Below are 16,000 nucleotides of genomic sequence, written 5' to 3'. Positions count from 1 at the left end.
GTTGTGGCAAAGGGTCTTGCCTAACTCAGTGAAGCTATGAGCCATGCCATGCAGGGCCACCCAAGATGAAAGGGTCATAGTGAAGAGTTCTGAAAAAACAAGATCCAAGGGAGAAGGAAATTGCAACTCATTCCAGTATTCCTGCCTGAAGAACCCCATGGACAGTATGAAAAGGCAAAAAGATATGATGCTGGAAGATGAGCCCCCAGGTGGGAAGGTGTCCAATATAATAAAAGCAGAGGGAAATTACTAATAGCTCCAGGAAGAATGAAGCAGCTGGGCCAAAGAGGGAAAAACACTCAGGTGTGGATGTGTCTGGTGGTAAAAGTAGAGTCTGATGCTGTAAAGAACAATACTGCATAAGAATCTGGAATGGTAGGTCCATGAATCAAGGTAAATTGGAATGGGACATGGTCAAACAGGAGATGGCCAAACAAGAGATGGCAAGAGTGAACATGGACATCTTAAGAATCAGTGGAAAAAATGGATGGGAATGGAAAAATTAAATTCAGATGACCATTATATTTACTACTGTGGGCAAGAACACTTTAGAAAAAGTGGGATAGGCCTCACAGTCAACAAAAGTGTCTGAAATGAAGGACTTGGTTGCAACCTTAAAATGAGAGAACGATCTTGGTTCATTTCCAAGGCAAATCATTCAACATCATAGTAATCCAAGTCTATGCCCAACCACTGATGCCGAAGAAACTTAAGTTGAATAGTTCTATGCAAACCTATAAGACCTTCTAGAACTAACACACAGAAAAAGAGGTCCTTTTCATCATAAGGGATTGGAATGCAAAAGTAGGAAATCAGGAGACATCTGGAATAACAGGCAAGTTTGGCCTTGGAGTAGAAAATGAAGCAGGGCAAAGGCTAACAGAATTTTGTCAAGAGAACACAGTGGTCATAGCAAACATCATTTTCCAACAGTCCAAGAGATGACTCCACACATGGACATCACCAGAGGGTCAACAATGAAATCAGACTGATCATGTTCTTTGCAGCTGAAGATGGAGAAGTTCAACACAGTCAGTAAAAACAAGACCTGGAGCTGACTGTGGCTCAGATTGTAAGCTCCTTATTGCAAAATTCAGGGTTAAATGGAAGAAAGTAGGGAAAATAACTAGGCCATTCAGGTATGACCTAAATCAAATCTCTTATGATTATCCAGTGGAGGTGATGAATAGATTCAAGGGATTAGATTTGATAGACAAGGTGCCTGAAGAACTATGGATGGAGGTTCCTAACATTGCACAGGAGGCAGTGACCACAACCATTCCAAAAACTAAAGAAATACATGAAGGCAAAGTGGTTGTCTGGGGAGGCTTTAAAAATAGCTAGGAAATAAGTGAAGTGAAAGGTAAGGGAGAAAGGGAAAGATATACCCATCTAAAGGCAGTGTTCCAGAGAACAGTAAGGAGAGATAAGAAGACATTCTTCAATGAAAAATGCAAAGAAATAGAGGAAAACAACAGAATGTGAAAGACTAGAGATCTCCTTAAGAAAACCAGAAATACCAATGGAACATTTCATACAAGGATGGGCATGGTAAAAGACAGAAATGGTAAAGATCTAACAGAAACAGAAGAGATTAAGAAGAAGTGGCAGGAATACACATAAGAACTATATAAAAAAAGTCTTAGTAACCTGGATAAACACAGTGGTGTGGTCACTCTCCTAGAGCCAAACATCCTGGAGTGTGAAGTCAAGTGGGCCTTAGGAAGCATTCCTATGAACAAAGCTAGTAGAGGTGACAGAATTCTAGCTGAGTTATTTCAAATCCTAAAAGATGATGTTGTTGAAGTCCTGCACTCAATAAGCCAGCAAATTTGGAAAACTCAGCAATGGCCACAGAACTGGAAAAGGTCAGTTTTCATTCTAATCCCAAAGAAAGGCAATGCCAAAGAACATTCAAATTACTGTACAACAGCACTCATTTCACATGCCAGCAAGGTTATAGTCAAAATCCTTAAGACAAGCTTCAGCAGTACGTGAAAGGAGAAATTCCAGAGGTACTGGTTTTCAGAGAGGCAGATGAACCAGAGATCAAACCACTAACAATTGTTGCTGCTGCTGCTAAGTCGCTTCAGTCGACCCCATAGACGGCAGCCCAACAGGCTCCCCCATCCCTGGGATTCTTCAGGCAAGAACACTGGAGTGGGTTGCCATTTCCTTCTCCAATGTGTGAAAGTGAAAAGTGAAAGTGAAGTCACTCAGTCGTGTCCGACTCTTAAGAGACCCCACGGACTGCAGCCCACCAGGCTCCTCCGTCCGTGGGATTTTCCAGGCAAGAGTACTGGAGTGGGGTGCCATTGCCTTCTTCGTTGGATCATGGAGAAAGCAAGGGAGTTCCAAAAAAACATCTAATTCTGCTTCACTAACAATACTAAAGCCTTTGACTGTGTGGATCACAACAAACTGGAAAATTCTTAAGAAGTGGGAGTACCAGACCACCTAGTCTATTTCCTGAGAAATCTGTATGAGGGTCAAGAAGTAACAGTTAGAACTGGATATGGAAAAATTGGTTTCAAGTTGGGAAAGGAGTAGGACAAGTCTGTATATTGTCACCCTACTTATTTAACTTCTATGCAGAGTACATCATGTGAAATGCTGAGCTGGATTAATCACAAGCTAGAATCAAGATTGCTGTGAGAAATAGCAAAGTATAGATATGCAGATGATACCACTCTAACTGTAGAAAGTGAAGAGGAACTAAAGAGTCTCTTGAGAGTGAAAGAGGAGAGTGAAATAGCTGGCTTAAAACTCAACATTCAAAGAATTAAGATCATGACATCCAGTCCCATCACTTCATGGCAAATAGAAGGGGAAAAAGTGGAAGCAGTGACAGATTTTATTTTCTTGGGCTCCAAAATCACTGCAGATGGTGACTGCAGCCATGAAATTAAAAGACGCTTGCTCCTTGGAAGGAATGCTATGACCAACCTAGACAGCATATTAAAAAGCAGAGACATCACTTTGCTGACAAAAAGTCCATATGGTCAAAGCTATGGTTTTTCTAGTAGCCATGTATGGAAATGAGAGTTGGACCGTAAAGAAGGCTGAGTGTTGAAGAACTGATGCTTTTGAATTCTGGTGCTGGAAAAGACTCTTTGAGAGTCCTGTGGACTGTAAGGAGATCAAACCAGTGAATCCTAAAGGAAATCAACCCTAAATATTCTTTGGAAGAACTGTGGCTAAAGCTGAAGCTCCAAAACTTTGGCCACCTGATGTGAAATGCTAACTCACTGGAGAAGACCCTGATGCTGGGAAAGACTGAAAGCAAAAGGTGAAGGGGGTGGCAGAGGATGCTGCTGCTGCTGCTAAGTCACTTCAGTCACGTTCAACTCTGTGCGACCCCATAGATGGCAGCCCACCAGGCTCCCCCATCCCTGGGATTCTCAGGCAAGGACACTGGAGTGGGTTGCCACTTCCTTCTCCAATGCATGAAAGTGAAAAGTGAAAGTGAAGTCACTCAGTCATGTCTGACTCTTTGTGACCCCATGGACTGCAGCCTACCAGGCTCCTCTGTCCATCGGATTTTCCAGGCAAGAGTACTGGAGTGGGTTGCCATTGCCTTCTCCGGCAGAGGACGAGATGGTTAGATAGCATCATTGATTCAATGGACACAGATTTGAGCAAATTTCGGGAGACTGTGGAGGACAGTGGAGCCTGGTATGCTGCAATCCATGGGGTCACAAAGAGTAGGACATGACTTAGCAACTGAACAACAGATCACAGTATAATCTGGAAAAGACAGTTTTTAAAGTTCCCAGTTTTATTTTTATACTTGTATATAATTGATAACAAGATGTCTTCCAAATTAGGATACTGATAAATTTTAAATACCTATGGCAGCCATTTTGTTTTCTTTTTCTATTTATTTTTTAACTGGAGCATACTTGCTTTACAATGTTATGCAGCAGTTCTTTAAATTCTTGACAATGAAATGTTTATAGAAAATGCAAAGCTATCACATTTAAAAAATTTTTTTTTTTTTATTGAGAGATAACTGATTTACAGAATTTTTTTGTTTTCGGTCAAACCTCAACATGAATCAGCTATAGGTATACATATATCCCCTCCCTTTTGAACTTCCCTCCCATCTCCCTCCCCATCCCATCCTTCTAGGTTGCTACAGAGCCCCTGTTTGAGTTTCCTGAGCCATACAGCAAATTCCTGTTGCCTATCTATTTTACATACGGTAATATAAGTTTCCATGTTACTCTTTCCATACATCTCACCCTCTCCTCCCCTCTCCCCATGTCCATTAAGTTTATTCTCTATGTCTGTTTCTCCATTGCTGCCCTGTGTGTGTTAGAATACGATATTTATCTTTCTTTCTGGCTCACTTCACTCTAAGAATTTCTAGGTTCATCCACCCTCATCAGAACTGACTCAAATGTGTTCCTTTTTATGGCTGAGCAATATTTCATTGTGTATATGTACCACAACTTCTGTATCCATTCCTCTGTCAATGGGCATCTAGGTTGCTTCCATGTTCTAGCTATTGTAAATAGTGATGCAATGAACACTGGGATACGTGTCTTTTTCAAGCCTGGTTTCCTCAGGGTATATACCTAGGAGTGGGATTGCTGGGTCATATGGAGGTTTTATTCCTAGTTTTTTAAGGAATCTCCATACCGTCTTCCATAGTGGTTGTATCAATTTACATTCCCACCAATAGTATAAGAGTGTTCCCTTTTCTCCGTACCCTCTCCAGCATTTATTGTTTGTAGACTTTTTGATGATGGCCATTCTGACCTGTGTGAGATGATATCTCATTGTGGTTTTGATTTGCATTTCTCTAATAATGAATGATGTTGAGCATCTTTTCATGTGTTTGTTAGCCATCTGTATGTCTTCTTTGGAGAAATATCTGTTTAGGTCTTTTTCTCCCTTTTTGATTGGGTTGTTTGTGTTTCTGGTATTGAGTTGTGTGACCTGCTTGTATATTTTGGAAATTAATCCTTTGTGAGTTGTTTCATTTGCTATTATTTTCTCCAATTCCAAGGACTGTCTTTTCATCTTGCTTATAGTTTCCATTGCTGTGCAAAAGCTTTGAAGTTTAGTCAGGTTCCATTTGTTTACTTTTGTTTTTATTTCCATTACTCTAGGAGGTAGGTCATAGGGGATCTCACTTTGATTTATGTCATCGAGTGTTCTGCCTATGTTTTCCTCTAAGAGTTTTACAGTTTCTGGTCTTACATTTAGGTCTTTAATCCACTGAGTTTATCTTTGAGTATGGTGTTAGGAAGTGTTTTAATTTCATTCATTTACATGTAGCTGTCCAGTTTTCCCAGCACCATTTATTGAAGAGGCTGTCTTTTCTCCATTGTATATTCTTGCCTCCTTTGTCAAAAATAAGGTACCCATAGGTTCATGGGTTTATTTCTGGGCTTTCTATCTTGTTCCATTGGTCACTGAAATTGAAGCTGTGATCAAAAATCTCCCAAAAAATAGGACCAGATGGCTTCACAGGAGAATTCTACCAAACATTTAGAGAAGAGCTAATGCCTATCCTTCTAAAACTCTTTCAAAACATTGCAGAAGGAACACTTCCAAATTCATTCTATGAGGCCACCATCACCCTGCTACCAAAGCCAGACAAAGACAACACAAAAAAAGAAAACTATAGGCCAATATCACGATGAACATTGATGCAAAAATCCTCAACACAATTTTAGCAAACATAATTCAGCAACACATCAAACAGCTCATATACTATGATCAAGTTGGGTTTATTCCAGGAATGCAAGGATCTTCAATATATGCAAATAAATCAATGTGATACATCATATTAACAAATTGAAAGATAAAAACCATATGATCATCTCAATCAATGCAAAAAAAGCCTTTGACAAAATTCAGCACCCATTTATGATTAAGACTCTTCAAAAAATAGGCATGGAAGGAACCTACCTGAACATAGTAAAGCCATATATGATAAGCCTAGAGCAAACATTATTTTCAATGGTGAGAAACTGAAAGCATTCCCCCTAAGATCGGGAACAAGAAAAGGGTATCCACTTTCACCACTATTATTCAACAGAGTTCTGGAAGTCCTAGCAGTAAAGTCCTTACAGTAAATACTATAAGGTTCAATCTGTGCCATATTCCCCTCATGGGGAGAAATTTGTATGTACTGGGGTTTTTAACTGGAAGTAATGATGGGACTGAAAATGCCAATTGCAATGCAACTAAAATATTGGAAGAAAATGCTATAGATGGGAAATATTTTAATTTGGCATTATACATCTCAAGAATGACATTCTTACTAAATGCAATACTGAAATATGACTTATTATGTAACATATTGTTTTTATAGGTTAATAACACTTTGATTTGAAAAGCTGACATTCTGTATTCTTAAATCTTGAAATTAGGATTTATTTATAGGCTTAAAATATAAAGTGAAAAGTAGGTGTATTTCAGTTTTTTCTACAGTGGGAAATTATACTTCATGTTTAGTCATTTGTAAAGTGTTCTATGAGTACAAAAAATTCCATGGACAGAGGAGCCTGGTAAGCTATAACTCATGGGGTCCTAAGAGTTGGACATGACTTAGTGACAAAACCATCACATGAACACAAAGAGAAAAAAAAAAGAATGACTAGTTACTACATTTATGTATTCATTCTCACTTACCTGGACTGTTTTTGCAGAATGATCTGCATGATTTAAGGTGGGTCTATCAGCGTCTGAATCAGACTCTGTCTGCCTCAGGGAAGTACGTTTTTTCTTTGCAAGGTCTGCATCTCTATTGTACAGGTATCCAAGTTTAGGAGTGGGAGATAAACTTGGTTTTTTGACAGGTGATTCAGGATCTGATCTGCATTCTATGGGTCTGGAATTATCTAATTTTTCTTGCTCTAAAGTACCACTGATGTCTAGATTCTGAAGCTTTTGCTCATCTGTCTCCTCACAAATAAAGGGTGGAGACACATCTTTCTTCTTATCACTGACGTATAAGTCACTTAATTCTAAAGTCTCTGTTTTCAATAGTCTCTTCTTGCCTAACGAAACTTGTACGTGGTTTGAATCTGTATTGTAACATATTCCAGGGTCATCGGATCCTGAAGTCCTTCCCGAGCTCTGCTGGGACTTCTGGGGTTCTGTGTCACTTTTAGTCCTGCGACAGTGCGGAGAAGCTGTGTTTGGACTGAGGTGATCATCAGGAGTCTGATGTTCACTTTCTGACTCTCCAACTCCACTATCATTTACAAATACAGAGTCGTCCTGGGATATGAAGTCAACCGCTCCACTGGGAGGCTGCTGCAGTGGAGGCTCCCGTTTCAGGTCACTAAGCTCTGCATAAAATTTTTCCTGGTCAACAGAACTATTTGTATCTGTTTCATAGTTTCCAACTTTATACGTGCTTTTACTGCTGTTTTCTTCTATTTGAACAACATTCAGTTCTTGGCCACTGAAATGTGCCCTTATTTGATAGAGATAGGTCATAACAGTCAGTTTATCAGGAATTGCTAATAAAACCATATCAGAAGGTTCCAGTAGTCGCGAAATTCCAATGCTGGCAAACCCATCATATGCCTTCAGAGCAAAGAAAAACAGAAGATATATTGAAGAGTTAAGACAATCCATACATTTTAATTTTTCAGAAGAAACTTAAAACATCACCACTATCCTACACATTTTAAAAACAGCAGAAACAACAAAATAATAGATGTTAACTAAACTTATCGTGGTGAGCATTTCACAGTGTATATAAATATCAAATTATTATGTGGTACACTTGAAATTGATGTAATATTATATGGTGATGATACCTCAAAAAATGTTTAATGAGAACAAGCAAAAATGAGAGTTAAAAATTAAAAATAAAACCTTAGAATTGATTTTTGTGATTTAAAAAAACTAAAGTATAATGAAATAATAAATCATCTGGAGCTTTATTATTCTATCAACCTCTTTTCAGTGATCATGTAATTGCAGTGATTTGTGACGATAAAGTACGGGTTGATATTCCAAAAGAACTAACTCTTAGATTGCCTGGTATAAAATACAAATAACTGCTATTTAAGTCTAGAAACAGAAACATTTTTTAAATGCCCGATTAAGATTTATTTTCATGATGAGAAGAGTGACTGCATTTTCACTCTATCCATTTTGGAAAGAATGAAATGTTTTGAGTAGGACAACCTAGTTTAGAATGTGAGGCTGCATTGTATTACTTTTGTTAGCCTTTAAATGACTGTGGCACATCAGGTTTTTCTAGTTTTGAAGAATCAAAGCTGTTTCTCAATTTACAATTAATTATTACTATGCTGAACTAACTCTTGAAAACAACGCTGTGTTGCTAGGAAGCACTAAAAATACAGCTAAACACTGAGATATACTCTTGGAAAAAGTAAGGACCTTCTAGCTATGTTCTTGCTTTGGGATGTAAAATGTCTAGTCTTTGTAACAACCTAGATATAGGATAGTAATTCAAAGTTTTTCTAAAAAGAAAGTTTAGGAAATTATGTAACAACTCAGAAGGCATTAGTCTTTTGAACGTACGTGTTAAAGTGCATTTCTACCTCCGAATTTAATCCTTGTATTGTATTCTTCCTATAGTTTAATAAATGTTATGGAATAAGTAAGAAAGAAAATGAAAAATAAATTGTTATATTAAAACCTCTTCAATTTTCACAGCACTATGTTTTATAATATAGATACCTCAAAATATTGACTTGAGAGAATGGCTCAGTTGGTATGCGTGTTTCGGCCTGTTCATTATTTTACGTGTTTTAGGAAAATTAAAGTCATTTTCTTCTTCACGTGTCCTGACAACTTGATTGACAGACATCAATTGTAGACCATCAGGAAAAGCACCACAGGCAGTATTCTAAACATTTCTCAATTATCTAAAACACTCACACACTGGTTAAGATCAGATGTCACAGGTAAATACCTTGTTTATTCAGCACTTTTTACAGACCTGGGAAAATGATTTGCTTCTTTGTGGGGAATCTCCTGCTGGTGTTTTGCTTCATGTGGCAATTTATTTTATGCACACTAATTGCAGTTAAAAAAACATTTAAAAACAAACCAGGTTTCTTGTAAGTGAGGTCAGGACTTTATAAAGGAATTTTAACCTCTTCTGCAATGGTCAATCATCTATTGTCTTAGCTGTTGATGTGTAGAGGAAAAAAGGTCTTTCACAGAAAATTGTCTTATTCATTGTTAAATGTTATTTAATTGGTAAGGAGTCACTGCCAGTTTGTTATGCATCTGCCTGCATGGAACTTAAGACACAAGCATTGTTTCTTGTCCTGTTTTAAGTCCAATTAAGGGCAGATGGGGTTATCGGGAAGAACCATGTGAAGTTGGAAATAAATATGCAGGTAGCAACTGATACTCAATGTAGATATCAGGTAAGAAGTTGCAAAGTGATGAAAAGGAAAGTATAACAACAATTATGTATTGAATTGTGCAATGAATAGGATCAACTAAATTAAAATTCTTTCAAAAAGTTATAATTATCTGCCCTTTAAGATCTGAGAAAAAAATTTTATGAGATATATTTCTGTTTGTAGTAATATGTAAATCCAAAGTATGGTCATCATTATTAAGTTTCTGAAAAAAATAACATAAAGAAGTATAACTTACACCCTAATGAAATTCCTCATTCTCTTTAAAAATATATAAATAGGTAAAATAAAAACTGTTTTTCAAAATTTTAAGCAGTAACTTGAAAGCTTCATTTTATAAAAAATAATAATGGTTTCTTTTATAATGGTCTTATCTGCATTTAAATGAGTTTATTCAAATGCAAGAAAATGCAGGTAAAGAACTGTCTTATTTTAGGAAACAGTTGTCTCCTGTATCCACCGGGATTGATTCCAACACCTCCTGCAGATACCACAATCTTGGGATGCTCAAGTCCCTGATGTAAAATGGTGGAGTAGAGTTAGCCTTCTGTATCTGAGGATTCCACGTTCACAGATCCAGTGGGCCAACCACGTAAGTTAACTGATGAAAAACAAGGCATTTGGCTTTAATAGACACAAGTTCCTCAAAATCATATAAGAAATAATTCATGACAATGACTTATTTTGACGCATGATTCCTATAAAGAAAATTATACTGACTTTTAAAGATTACCTTTTCTGGTAGCATATTTCAATTTAAAAAACTGATTTTAAATATATTTCTCTAAGGCCAGCATCATGCATTTGCAAATAAACAAGAATTTTTTTAATGGAAATATAAATTTTTAGCTTTAGAGAGCAACACAAGTAAGAAAAAATTGATTTAAATAATCATCTGTTGATTGAACGTCTATCAAGTTTCCCTTTATAGTCTTTTTATCACTGGTGGTTTTAATTATTTAGAGTAAATTAAAACATTTAACCTAGAGATTATTAATTACTTTGTCCCATTAATTTTGGGGGCAATGAACCCCTTCTCAGAATAATGCTTTAATGTGCATAAAATACATATGATTACAAAATAAACCAATTATTGAAAAATAAATATTTGAAAATATTAAAGGAAATGGAATTTGAGAAACAATAAATGTACTTTTTATGGATGTACCAACTACTACAATTATGAAGAAGTGATGAGCTTAAAAGGTAATTGTAGATGTTTGCAACTGTAAAGTGATATGAAAACATCTGAGATTCTAAAGGTGAAAGTCTCAGGCGTAGCTAATACTACAGTGATTTGTTATGCCTAAATTCACAGTGGTATGTCTAAATTTATAACTGAAGAAAATGCTAAATTTCAGTTAAAGAATCGAGAAAATAAAATTTTTCCCCAAGCCATAATTGAGGATCCCCTCAAGTCTATCCACAGCTCTTGCTCTAAGACAATGCTTTTCAGTTGAAGAATTCAATTCAGCAGAAAAAAAACATTAAAGTACCTGCCATATGTTGAGTTAGGTGCTTCCTCCTTTCTTACATGTGGCGCACACAGAAAACTGCAATATTGTGCTGCACTTTGAGGGTACACAGTTAAGTCAGCCTGCAGCCACAGTCAGGTGGCCCAAAGGGCTCTACCCATTCAGCCCTATCCAGCTACTTTCAAGAATGAAAGGATCAACATTTTTCCCAAACCAATTGGGAAGCTCTGACCTCAGTACATTAATTATGTGGAAAAAACTGTACAGTTTACCAGAAAAGAGGGGGAAAGTGGGAAAAAAAAAAAAAAAGAAAAGAACCAGTGTTCATATCTTGTTGCCTCTGGGAACACATGCATTCTTTTTTGCACACTCATCAGGCTCCTGCTTTCATCCCTTCCCAACGGCTTTTTCTGAACTTGCAGCACAACAGTTTGAGGTGCACTTTTTAAAAGCTAAATCTTGCTAAAAAGCTAAATAAAAGCAACATGCCTTAACAAATATTTAACAGTTAATGAAGCTCTTACACACTATTATCATCAGATGCCAGGCTGGCATTTGTGATTTTTAAAGGCCATGACAAACTAGAGTAAACCATGCATCCTACTTGAACTGCAGGGAACAGACTGCCTTCTGTGAGCTATAGTTAGGACCTCACAAAACAACCTCACTTTCCCCAAATTAATAAAAGCCTGCAGAGAAGGCAAAATTGAAACTATGCATTTTTTTTCCTTTGGCAATTCTTACCTTTTTGTTGTTCTCTTTAATGTCTTGAGGATTCAGAGACTTGTAGTCACTGAGGGAGAAAATGGTACAGTAGGTACATACAGTAATTGATAAAAACAGCTGTTTTTACAACAAACTGAATCTTAAAATCTGACATTCAGTAACACCAAAGAGTAACTAGCAATTTCACAGCAATTCAATCAACACAACTAATAGAGTGGAAAATTAAAGAAATAAATAAATAAAAACAGTGATTACAAGTTCCAATGCCTGAAGCTTTCCATTTAAAAGAGAAGTTAAGGCAGGGGACCAGCGACTAGTCTTGACAACCAAATTCATCATGAGGCAATTCTTTGTTGTCAGTATATAAACAGCTACAAGCTTATTTGTCTCATTTTAATACACACACAGTTTTCATAGTAACTTTAAGTCTGTTTTTTATATGACATTAAGGAAAAAAATAAGCTCTTTGAAAACAGAAAAAAATGTTTTTCAGCATCAAGAAGGAAAAACTGTTCTGAGATATGGGTAATAAAAAAAAATCAAGTATTTCAGGACACATGATAAGAAATTATTTTATGCTATTTTTAAAAAATAACTATTATTAGCAAAATAGTTATAGGAATGGAAAGTTTTTCTACTTACATTAAATCTGGTCTAAAGTGGTGTAATATTGCACAAAAAGATAAACCATTCCTCCACGATGTAGTAAAATTGGTGATTTTCACTCCCCGATAGTTTTTTGTAACTTCTTTGCACCAAACAAGTAACGACTGACTAGCATTCGGCTTTCGTCCCAAAATAGGACTTGGTATAGGACTCGGCTAGAAAAAAAGAAAAGAAGAAAACATTAAAAGAATTTACTGGAAAATGAAAATTAACATTAATTGACCTAACCAGATCATTTGAATACTTTGATGTCAGTTTAAGTCCTTCAAAACTGTCACTTAAAGACAACTGTAACCTATAAGAAATGAGACATGAATCTTAAGCTATTATCTTCAGCTGTAGCCTATGGAGTCTGCCTGACAGAGAGGTAGATAGGCAATATTTTAACCCTATACATAAGAATAGGCCAAGAGCTACACTGATGGAAATATTAAAGTATTTAAATACTTAAGGCTAAATATCTATATAACTCTAAAATCCTAAAAAAAATTTTTCCCCCAGTGCAATCATCTACAAATGTAGTTCTTTTCTGAGTAGATCAAAAATAATGTATTTTTAAGTCTAACTGTAGCATAAATTGTTAGTAATGGAGAGATCAAAATAATAGTTTTTTAAAATACAGTAGTCAGGAATTCCCTGGTTAGAACTTCGAACTTTCATTGCAGGCACCCGGTTCATTCCCTGGTCAAGGAACTAAGATCCCACAAGCCACAAGGAGAGGCAAAAAAAAAAATACAGTCATCATATTAAAAAGCAGAGACATTACTTTTTCAACAAAGGTCCATCTAGTCAAGGCTATGGTTTCCCCAGTGGTCATGTATGGATGTGAGAGTGGACTATAAAGAAAGCTGAGCACCGAAGAATTGATGCTTTTGAACTGTGGTGTTGGAGAAGACTCTTGAGAATCCCTTGGACTGCAAGGAGATCCGACCAGTCCATCCTAAACAAGATCAGTCCTGGGTGTTCATTGGAAGGACTGATGTTGAAGACGAAACTCCCATACTTTGGCCATCTGATGCGAAGAGCTGACTCATTTGAAAAGACCCTGATGCTGGGAAAGACTGAAAGCAGGAGGAAAAGCGGACGACAGAGGATGAGATGGTTAGATGGCATTGCTGACTCAATGAACATGAGTCTGAGTAAACTCCAGGAGTTGGTGATGGACAGGGAGGCCTGGTGTGCTGCGGTTCATGGGGTCGCAAAGAGTCGGACACAGCTGAGCAATTGAACTGAACTGAATCATATCCATTTTAGTGGAGTGATAACCATATTCAAATGTACTTCTTACCTAGATTTAATGATGGCAAAACAGATTTAGAGTTATTACAGACATCAGGGGTTGGTAGCAATAGCACACATTAGTATGTAATTTGGATTTTGCTCAAAATATCTTCTAATTAGTGATGACTACTTTTGAATATTATTAGGTCAGTTAGATGCACGGGAGTATGGAGAAGTGCGTTTTAAATCTTAAGCATTTACTTGGTCTTCCCCTCTTGTTCAGATACTTAAAACAACAATGATGACAGCAAAACAGAGACTCATAATAAGACTTTTATCCTAAGCTTTTCATTATTCTTAAAACCATGTCATTTTCTTTTATTGGTAACAATCACATTTTGTGATGGTAACTTTTGCACTCATCTCACATGCTTACAAAGGAATGTTCAAAATTCTCCAAGCAAGGCTTCAACAGTATGTGAACCATGAACTTAAAGATGTTCAAGCTGGATTTTAAAAAGGCAAAGGAACCAGAGATCAAGTTGCCAACATCCGTTGGATTACAGAAAAAGCAACAGAGTTCCAGAAAAACATCTGCTTTATTGACTACACCAAAGCCTTTGACTGTGTGGATCACAACAAACTGTGGAAAATTTTCAAAGAGATGGAAATGCTAGACCACCTTACCTGCCTCCTGACAAATCTGTATGCAGGTCAAGAAGCAACAGTTAGAACTGGACATGGAACAACAGACTGGTTCCAAATTGGGAAAGGAGTACGTCAAGGCTGTATACTGTCACCCTGCTTATTTAACTCATATGCTGAATACCTCATGTGAAATGGTAGGCTGGATGAAGCACAAGCTGGAATCAAGACTGCCGGGAGAAATATCAATAACCTCGGATATGCAGAAGACACCACCCTTATGGCAGAAACCGAAGAGGAACTAATAAGCCTCTTGATGAAAGAGGAGAGTGAAAAAGCTGGCTTAAAACTCAATATTCAAAAAACGAGGATCATGGCATCCAGTCCCATCACTTCGTGGCAAATAGATGGGGAAACAATGGAAACTGTGACACACTTTATTTTTTGGGGCTCCAAATCACTGCAGATGGTGACTGCAGCCATGAAATTAAAAGGTGCTTGCTCCTTGGAAGAAAAGCTATGACAAACCTAGACAGTATATTAAAAAGCAGAGACATTACTTTGCTAACAAAGGTCCATCTAGTCAAAGCTATGATTTTTCCAACAGTCATGTATGGATGTGAGAGTCGGACCATAAAAAAAGCTGAGCACTGAAGGATTGATGCTTTTGAACTGTGCTGTTGGGGAAGACTCTTGAAAGTCCCTTGGACTGCAAGGAGATCAAACCAGTCAATCCTAAAGGAAATCAATCCTGAATATTCACTGGAAGGGCTGATGCTGAAACTGAAGGTCCAATACTTTGGCCACCTGATGGGAAGAAGTGACTCACTGGAAAAGACCCTGATCCTAGAAAAGATTGAAGGCAGGAGGAGAAGGAGACGACAAAGGATGAGGTGGTTGGATGGCATCACTGACTTGATAGACATGAGTTTGAGCAAGCTCCAGGAGTTGGTGATGGACAGGGAAGCCTGGCGTGCTGCAGTCCATGGGATCACAAAGGGTCAGACACGACGTAGCAACTGAACTGACTGACTGAACTGAGCAACTGAACTGAACTGATGGTAACTTTGGAGGTTAATATAATTGAAAACTGAAGAATTAATGCTTTGAACTGTGGTGCTGGAGAAGACTCTTGAGAGTCCCTTGGACTGCAAGGAGATCCAATAAGTCAATCCTAAAGGAAATCAGTCCTGAATATTCATTGGAAGGCCTGATGCTATACTTTGGCTACTTAATGGGAAGAACTGACTCACTGGAAAAGACCCTGATTCTGGGAAGGACTGAAGTTGGGAGGAGAAGGGGACAACAGAGGATGAGATGGTTGGATGGCATCACCGACTTGATGGACATGAGTTTGAGTAAGCTTCGGGATCTGGTGATGGACAGGGAAGCTTGGCGTGCTGCAGTCCATGGGATCGCAAAGAGCTGGACACAGCTGAGCAACTGAACTGACCTGATAAAACTTCTAAAACTTTCTGGACTTTAAATATTGCTAACAAGAGTGCTGGCTATAGAGGTAAATAGAAGCCTTATAAAATAAGGTGAAAGGAGAACATTATTTACCTTAATATAATTTGAGTTTAATAAGGAAATCACTCTTGCCACACAGCTTACTTAAGAAAGACCAATGATGCCCCCATTTGACAAAAGGATGTTAATGCTAAACAATTAAAATCATCAACCTCACAAAATTAAGATTTGTATATTTACTCCTCCTGTGAGAAGACTAGTAAGAAACATGAAGGACGTAATTTCTTACTTTTTATTAACCATCCAATTGTGTGCATGCTAAGTCACGTTAGTCATGCTAGCTCTTTATGATCCTATGGACTATAGCCCACCAGGCTCCTCTGTCCATGGGATTCTCCAGGGAAGAATACTAGAGGAGTTGCC

At 37.5% G+C, this 16,000-nt stretch overlaps 1 protein-coding gene across 10 annotated transcripts in view; it reads right to left on the bottom strand.

Annotated features, from left to right (window-relative positions):
- Nucleotides 1-16,000, bottom strand: part of EHBP1 (EH domain binding protein 1) — a 387,100-nt gene that overhangs the window by 88,759 nt on the left and 282,341 nt on the right. For all 10 annotated transcript variants that reach the window (XM_024999431.2, XM_024999432.2, XM_024999433.2 and 7 more), the window contains 3 exons: nt 12,218-12,396; nt 11,594-11,642; nt 6,649-7,551 (listed from right to left, as the gene is read on the bottom strand). In XM_024999431.2, coding sequence (XP_024855199.1) covers nt 6,649-7,551; nt 11,594-11,642; nt 12,218-12,396 — 1,131 coding nt within the window. The remainder of the gene's footprint in view (nt 1-6,648; nt 7,552-11,593; nt 11,643-12,217; nt 12,397-16,000) is intronic.

Source organism: Bos taurus, chromosome 11, assembly GCF_002263795.3.
Source record: "Bos taurus isolate L1 Dominette 01449 registration number 42190680 breed Hereford chromosome 11, ARS-UCD2.0, whole genome shotgun sequence".
Taxonomy (NCBI): Eukaryota; Metazoa; Chordata; class Mammalia; order Artiodactyla; family Bovidae; genus Bos; species Bos taurus.
Note: the sequence above shows the minus strand (reverse complement) of the source record. Positions and strands in the feature narration are given on the sequence as shown.